At 46.6% G+C, this 8359-nt stretch overlaps 1 protein-coding gene across 2 annotated transcripts; it reads right to left on the bottom strand.

The window, feature by feature from the left end:
- MRPS18B (mitochondrial ribosomal protein S18B) lies at nt 1–8212 on the bottom strand. 2 transcript variants are annotated; one of them, XM_035107248.2, is made up of 7 exons: nt 7899–8212; nt 5418–5512; nt 2590–2687; nt 2296–2364; nt 1532–1598; nt 618–677; nt 1–369 (listed from the first exon to the last, which is right to left on the bottom strand). In XM_035107248.2, the coding sequence occupies exons 1-7, from the start codon at nt 8024–8026 to the stop codon at nt 152–154; spliced, it is 735 nt and encodes a 244-aa protein (XP_034963139.1). In that variant the 5' UTR covers nt 8027–8212; the 3' UTR covers nt 1–151. The 2 variants fall into 2 exon arrangements, with proteins under 2 accessions (XP_034963139.1, XP_034963138.1); XM_035107247.2 differs by having other exon boundaries at nt 5418–5568; nt 7899–8200.
- Between the last annotated feature and the right edge of the window lie 147 nt (nt 8213–8359).

Raw genomic sequence — 8359 nt, 5'->3', positions numbered from 1 at the left:
TGATAAAGTATTTGACTTTATTGACACATGAAGCATGGGTAGATGAGCAAACAGAAGGCAGCCAAGATCCATCCATACAAGCTGGATGTTCAGAATATTTTCTAGGACCAATTCCACAACCACCAGGGAGTGTTTCACCAGAGCCACCTTCCTAACTCACGGGGGGGCTGCTCTCCTCTTTCAGGTAGTCCTTGTAAATCCTCCTCATCCGCTGAATCTCCTTCTCCGGGGGCTGCTGCCAGTCGTACCACTCATACCACGCTGCCTTGTTCTGCAGAGCTGGGGACGGAGGGGTCTTGGTGACAGCTGGATGCCGGTTGCTGTAGTCCTCATGGAAAGTGACAAAGGGGACGCTAGAGGATAAAAGGCCTGAGGGAGGGGGCGGAGGAGTAAACATGTCAGAAAGACAACTTCTTGCGATCTCCAAAGATGGAACTACACCCCCTCCCACACTCACAATATCTCCCTGTTGCTGGGCTGCAGCAGAATATCCCCACTGCTGATATGGAGTACGGGTGGGGCTGCATTACCCCACACGCAGCCCTGCAGGTGCCCTCCCTCCCTCCAGCTTCAACCCAACTCTCTTCCCCTCCTTTGCTCAGCTTCATGCCACTCACCATTGTCCCGAGCCATCTGAATAGCTTTGGTCAGTTGCTGATACTTCTTCATACAGATACCTGTGACGGAAGGAGGCAAACGTTTCAAAGTGCAGCAGAAACTGCAGTCGCATGCAAATAAAAACTTGTTTGCACTCAAGGATGGAGAGTCTATCGCGCCTCTTATACCTTGGAAGCCGGACTGGCCAACTTCTCTACTCATGGAGTCGATTCTCCAAATCAAATGGTCTGGTAGTGTATCTTTTCATGAGTAGTCATGAAGCTGATGTCACAAAAGAGCTTGAAAGTTATGGAGTTTAGGCATGAGCAGGCCTTTCCACAGGAAAATGAGAAGGCTCATACACACCCAGGGCCAGCCCTATGGCCAGGCTGGGTGGCGCAGGGCGCCACGGTACCGGCCTGCCAGGGGGGGGGGCGCCGACCGCGCAGCAGCGCCCTCGGCAACAGCACTGCGCGCTAAGCCCGCCCGCCGTGCAGCAGCGCCCTCGGCAGCCGCACTGCGCGCTGACCCAGCAGCCCTCCCGCCCGTCGCGCTGGAAAACGGGGCAGCGGGGGGCGACGAGGGATCCGTCGCACCACAGCACCAGGGCGCCAGAGGTGCTTAAGACAGCCCTGTATACACCTTTTAAAATGGGTCAGGATTCTAGGAAACTGCCTTATTCAGAGTCAAACTACATGACAGTCGTGAAACAGGTTTGTTTTAGGGGGTCTGCCCTGAATCCACTGTTGATCAGTTTTAGTGAGTGACCACAAGTTCTAGTACAATGGGAAAGAATTTGGAGGCTGAGAAGAGCCTCTCTATACCAGAGTTCTCACTTCCTTCCAGTTCCAGAAACCTCAACAAGGTAGAAAACAACAGGGATGTAGAATTAAGTGGAATTGGGGGGGGGGATGACGGGCAAAGGGTGGCTTACCTGTGTGCGTTGGGTGGTAGGTGATGCCTGTGTGGGGGCTGATGAACTGCTCCAGAAGCCTCACATTCTGTGGGAATAATCAGACTTTACATGTTACAATTCAAAAAAGGGATCATGGGCACTAAAGCTATTTCCGCCAGTTCCCTGTGAAGCTGCCTTATATTGTTAGTTAGACCATTGGTCCATCTTAAGCTCAGTCCTGTTGACACTGACTGCCGGCTGCTCCACAGGACATCAGATGTATCCCTACCGGCCCTACCTGGAAATGCTGAGAATTGAACCAAGAACCTTCTAAATGCTAAGTAGATGCTTGACCACAGAGCTCTTCCATTTGGGGCCATCTGACATGGTATGGTGGCGACGTGAGCCAGGGCGTTCTCTGCAGCCACAGAGTGTCCTCTCTAGGGAAGGTCACATCATTCCTCCCTTATTGGCTCTTAAGATGTCAAGGCAAGGAAGGCTGGAGGGCCTTGAAGTTTGTACTTTTACCTCTCTTACCAGTCCCTGCCATAGCTGCCAAGTTATCCCTTTTTTTAAAGGGATTTTCCCTTATGCTGAACAGGCTTCCTCGCGAGAAAAGGGAAAACTTGGCAGCTATGGTCCCTGCTGTTCTGATTAACATGGTGACCAATCCACCACCACCCGCCTTTTCAAAATGTAGCAAATTTGTATACTATTTCTAAGAAGTCTTGTTATCTGCTTTGGAGACCTTAAGTTGAAAAGCAGGTTATTTCAATTCAGAAACAAATTTTGGTTCCTCTTACCCTATAATCCAAGAAGAGGTTTTGGTCTCTGCAGATAGGGCAGGGATTCCCACAGACGTTCTTTCCTCTCTGCAGGAACAAACGTATCAAATGAATGTCATTACATATAAAAAAAGAAGTGGTGCCGGTATTGATAAAAGTATCATGGGTGCCACCACAAAATGGCTACTATAGGCACCCCAAAAAGTAGTGATGGTATTGTCACTCTCACACACAGAGAGATGTAAAGTATCCATTTGGAAGTTAAGTTTTCCTGGCACACATCACAAAAAAGGGGGAAAGAAATGCACTCACAATGCAAGTCTTCCGGGTCTTTTGTGGTGGAATCTGGCCCTTGTGATTACGCCGGTAGCCGAACCAGACAGGATTGCTGCCATATCTTTCTATGTATTCTAAAGGGGAGAGAGAGAAAACGATGCCAGTCAATCACAGCAGCATTTTGTCAAGGCTCTCCAAAAGGACAACACAGCAAAAGCTTTCAGCTTCCTGATCCCAACTATTACAGATTCAAGTACACATCCACTTCACACCGGATGCCCCGGATGAAACAACAGGCTTACTGTCTTGTGAAGGAAAAGGTGGTGGTAGTTTAAGAAACTTGGGCTGCAGCTCTATCGACTTGTGAGTGAGCCCCACTAAGCCACGTGATTTACCCCAGAGAAAGTCATGCCTTCGACTGCACCGTCCATCAAAATCACAGATGGTGGTTAAAGGAATGTTAGTGTTGTGATGAACTGCACCCATTAAAAAAAATATTTAATACACCCTCTCCAAGACTACAAGCATCCCTTTGTCTCTTTCCTTTCGAACACAAGCCCATCCATGGCTACTCAAATGTAGGTCCCACAGGGTTCAATAGATTTTATTCCCATCTTAGTGTGCAACTGCTCTTGGAGCCTCTCTGCAGCTTTGTCTCACCCTATCCTTCAGCCTTTATTTCCCCTGTATTCCTGCCAGTGATATTTGTCCCTCCAACTTGACCACCCCCAGTTGCCCCAAAGTTTCCTGCTCCTCCTCTTCCCTGTGGCTTGAACTCCCCAAGTAGCACTTTCTTCCTTCAAAACCTACCTCTCTCATGAGGATTTTTACTTAACTGCTTAGTTCTCACTCCCAAATCAACTGGAGCTTATGTAGCTGTTAAGCGCATTGACTTCCTCTTCATCCAGTACTGCCCTTGCCTTACTCTTTCTTGCCTTGACCCCATTACCTCCCTCTGCTGTTTAAATTTATACCCTACTCTCTCTCTCACTCTCTCTCTCTCTCTCTCTCTCACACACACACACACACACACACACAGAGAGAGAGAGAGAGAGAACTCTATAAAGCACCATGAACACTGATAGTGCTATATAAATAAAAACAGCACAGAACTGCATGCTGGGAGTTCAGTGAGTTTTAAAATCTAGTAGTTACGCAACTGCTACTGCTACCGTATGTGCCCCAAGCAAACTTTATTGCTTTGCTAATCATTCTTTAATGAGAATCTGGTAAATATTCATAGATGGAAAGGAGAAACTACCGTACTTTATACTGAATCAGGCCAATGGGTCATCTGGTGTCATACTGCCAATGGCTCTCTAGAGCCTCAGGCAGAGAATGTTCCAAACCAAGCAACTGGAGGTGCCAGTGACTGAACTTGACCCAGTGAGCTTAGTGCTCAACTGTAACCGGAAGGAGGCAAACAAGATAGCCGCACGAACCCAAAGCAGAGAGCCAATGCTCACATGTTCCCAACAGATACAAGGGAAATCACACAGAGCAAGCATGCTGGTCTTGCTTTGGAATATGCCTGGAAAAAATACTTCTGAGAACCATTTGTATGCTGTCCCACGGGAGAAAGGAATGGCACACTTAAAAGAACTTCCATGTACGTAATGGTGTATGTGGGGTTAAAGAAAAGAAAATGTAAAGTCTAGCACATGGACAGGCAAACGAATGCCCAGGGGCCGGATGCAGCCCAATCGCCTTCTAAATCCGGCCCGCGGACAGTCCGGGAATCAATGTATTTTTACATGAGTGGGATGTGTGCTTTTATTTAAAATGCATCTCTGGGTTATTTGTGGGGGCATAGGAATTCATTTTCCCCAAAAAATATAGTCTGCCCCCCCCCCAAGGTCTGAGGGACAGTGGACCAGCCCCCTGCTGAAAAAGTTTGCTGACCCCGGGTCTAGCACATTTCTGTAGGAGATTCTTCCAATCCTGATAACCCTCTTGATGTTGTTGTTTGTTTGTTTATTTGATCAACAAACAACAGAAGAATTAACATAATATGTCAGTGCATGGGAGAAGAGGACATTTTTACCTGGTGCCAAAGAAATGTTAATGATGTTGCCAGGCAGACCTCAACTGGGAGAGCATTCCACAAGTGGGGAGCTACAGCTAAAAAGGCCCTTACCCCTTGTTACTAACTCCAAACCGCCATCAGGGCTGCAACGCCCATCAGCCCCAAACAGAGTGGCTAATGGTCAGCTCCTGGATGTAACTGTACTGTTACATACACGCAGGGCTCAACATTCTTGGCCATGGGGATTATCCCAGGAGTAGCCAATATGGCGACCGCAGCACCTGGAGACAGTCAGGTTGTGTATCTGCAGCAGTGACCAGAGGAGGAATAACCACTGGGAGGTGTAGAAAGAGAAGACATGCCATTGTACACCTGCAGCAGCACAACCAGACACCTTCACCTGCCCCAGCTGCAACAAAACATGTCTCCCCAGTATCAGCCCCTATGGCCACAGCAGGTGCTGTAACTCTCCAATGGTTTGACTTCACTCACAAAGGTGCACTCCTCCACTGTCTCCCGAGACAGACAGATGCCAACATGAGCCAATGTGAACCAGATGTTGTGGACTACAATTCCCTAATCCACAGGCCATCAGGCCAAGGCTGGTGGAAGTTGGGAGTCCACAACATCTGGAGAGCGCCACACTGACCAACCCAGCATTATCCACTTGTATCTATGTAAAAAGATCTGCAGTGCATGAATGTCATTGGAGTTCATGCCCACCCCACCTTCAAAGACACCCCACTCCTTTCACTTGCACTCACTCTCTCTCTCTCTCTCTCTCTCTCTCTCACACACACACACACACACTGCCGCTGTCCTTATATTCCCCAGATACCTTCAGACTCAAAGTACTCCCACGGCTTCTCTTTAAAACGTGATTCTGTGTCAGAAGCTGCTTGCTCTGTGGGTTCAGCTTCGCCAGCCTCTGTGCTGTAAATACGGAAAGTTAATTGCTTGGCCTGCAGGACGGAAATGCTGGATACATTCTAAAGGGCAGAAGCAAAGCAAGGCATGTGTAAAAAGGCAGGTATCGATATGAATGGTGATAGTGTTGTTGTTGTTAAAAAAGCAGAAACCATGTATAGGGAAGTTTTTAATATTTGAGGTTTTACAATTTGTTGAAAGCCACCCAGAGTAGCTGGGGCAACCCGGTCAGGTGGGTGGCATAGAAATTAATAATAATAATAATAATAATAATAATAATACAGTAATAATAATTATTATTATTACATCACAGCAAGTTCAAAAAGCTATATTCCTCAAATGAAGTGTTCAGAAATTAAGGGCCCCATTTGCCATCTCCACTGCCAATTCAGCACACAATAGAATACAATAAAACTATTCTCATTCTTTCTCGAAACTATACAAAATAAGTAGCAGTCATATTTTCACTTTTCCTATAGGGAACTTAAGATGCAGCCAGTATGGGGGTAAGGAATTCTGTGGTTATGATGGAATTCAAAGAATTATGAGATCCTGGCTTCACACAATATGCGTTTATGGGACAGCGAAGACATAGTTCTCCTGTCTGTTAACCATAGTTAAAAGAATGAAAGTGAGTTTGCATGCTCTCTCCTCCATCAAGCAGTGTACACAATACCTGAGCTGTACAAATCACCAAGTGTATCACACTTGTATGTGTGCAGCTGATATAGGCAAAAATCTGCCCTTATTCCCTTATTGGGTTCTCCATCGGTTGGAGAATATAACAGAGGCCAACCAGAGAAGTTTGAGAAGCAAAGCCTTTATTTCGCTGTTGCAACAGGGTCCTTCCTCTCACGCAGGAGAACAAGGAAGGAACCCCAAACAAAGGTGTTCTGTCCTTAAATAGAAATTTGAAATTGGTTTCAGCCCACCCATATGTCACAGAAGGGGTGTAGCCCAAGACCGCCCTCCCTAGATTCATCATAGGTACATCATGAAAGGGGAGGTCTGGTGGCAGTAATCTGTACATCCTGGACCCTGCCCCCTGCCCCCAAAACCTAATCAACAAAAGAGAGAGAAATTTACATTTCCCTGTTTCCCAGCCAAGTTAATCACACCCTTTTGTCTGGCACTCAGGTATCAGGATGCCAGGGATTATCACTTTAATTCCTGAGACAATGAGAAGGTTCCCCCCACCCCCCTTCTTCCTTGCAGAGGAACACCTGGTCAGAGAGAGTGAGTCAAAATGGTGTCAGTCAGGCCTGTCTTCCTGTGCTACTTCAGACATGTGCCTGTACTGTACATTCATGTACATGTTTTATGAACAATTATTATTATTATGACCTCAAAATTCTTATAACACAGCGATTGCTTGCAACTGTTTCCACCGTAATGTATGAACAAGAAATAGCTATTGTTACACTTTAAGAATTGGTGTCTTTTGCTTTCTCCCCCACCCTTCTCCTTTTTAGACTGAAAGCCTATGGGAGGGAATGTCTTGTTTTGATTGGCTGTAGGAAGGATGGGGGGGGGGCTTTTCAGATGAAGATCAGCAGGTTAAGCTTTCTCTGTGGAAATAAAATGAAGAAACATGGGAGGGGCTAATATAGATTTAGCTTATTTATCCTCTAATAAATTTAATAAATAATTTGTCCTCTATTAAAGCTATATTAAAAATACTAGAACAGGCTGCAATTCTTACCCTGCCTTACTTGGGAGTAAGCCCCATTGACTTCAGCAAGGCTTTCATTTGAGTAGACATAGATAGGATTGTGCTGTTTGTTATTAACTGGCTCATGCTTTTAGCAAAGGATAAAGGGGAATTAACACACTAACATACGGGAACCACCAATTACCGGTAATTATTTATATACTCAGCACTGGGCATGGTACTTCACACTGTTCCGGTCCCTGCCCGGATGAGATTATAATTTAAAGTAAGCACTACAGCCTGTAATACAGAATTTACACCCAGGCTTCCCAAGTCCAAAAGCGCATTCCATTTCAGTTACTAAACCGTAACGAACATTTAATACAGAAAATGTAGTTTAAGATTTTTTTCCTGAATAGATAAATGGATGGTTTACAATCCCTATTTAAACACAGCGATGTAACCATGGATACAGACATCCCGCTTTCCGCAGCGGGAAGAAGAGGAAGAGCCCCGTCATTTAAAGCCGTAAAAACACGCAAGGTTTCTTGTCAGGTAAAAGAAGCAACGATGCAGAATTAGAGAAGGGCAACAAAGGAGAAGGAAACAGAATTAGCCGAATTTAGTACGAGCACAAAGAGAAACCATTTTGTTTCCGCGGAAGCCTCTAACCCCCGCATAATAAAACGAATACTTCGAGTTGTAGGCGAGCTCCCCGGTGAAACACAAAAGGCTCCTCACCTGCGCCCAAAGAGGCCTCCTAAGCACAGTGCGAGCCACCATGCGGCCCAAGCTCCTGCTGAGCAGCATGGCACAACTGGACAGCGCCATCTTGGAGTCCGGATAAGGTGTCGCTGCGCATGCGCCATAGCGCTCCTTCCTCAAGGTGACCTTGTACGTGGTGCCATTGGGGCATCGACAGGTTTGGGCTCATAGTTAATTTTTTTGTTCCCCACCAGCCGCCGGTATTTATTCACATATAAACGTCTACGACAAAAAAGTTGGAAAATTATTTAAATTCGCGTTTTGCTATGTTACGGCCTTTTCCCCGTTCAGCCCAGTCTCGCGCACGCGCACAGCGCTCCCCACAATAAAACAGTGCGCCACAAGCAGCCGAACGAACGCGGGGCCCCCCGAGAGAGCTTCTTCACTGCGCATGACCATAATGGTTGACCATTGTGCCGAGTTCGGTACTCGCCGTC

The sequence above is a fragment of the Zootoca vivipara genome, chromosome 2 (assembly GCF_963506605.1).
Source record: "Zootoca vivipara chromosome 2, rZooViv1.1, whole genome shotgun sequence".
NCBI lineage: Eukaryota > Metazoa > Chordata > Lepidosauria > Squamata > Lacertidae > Zootoca > Zootoca vivipara.
Note: the sequence above shows the minus strand (reverse complement) of the source record. Positions and strands in the feature narration are given on the sequence as shown.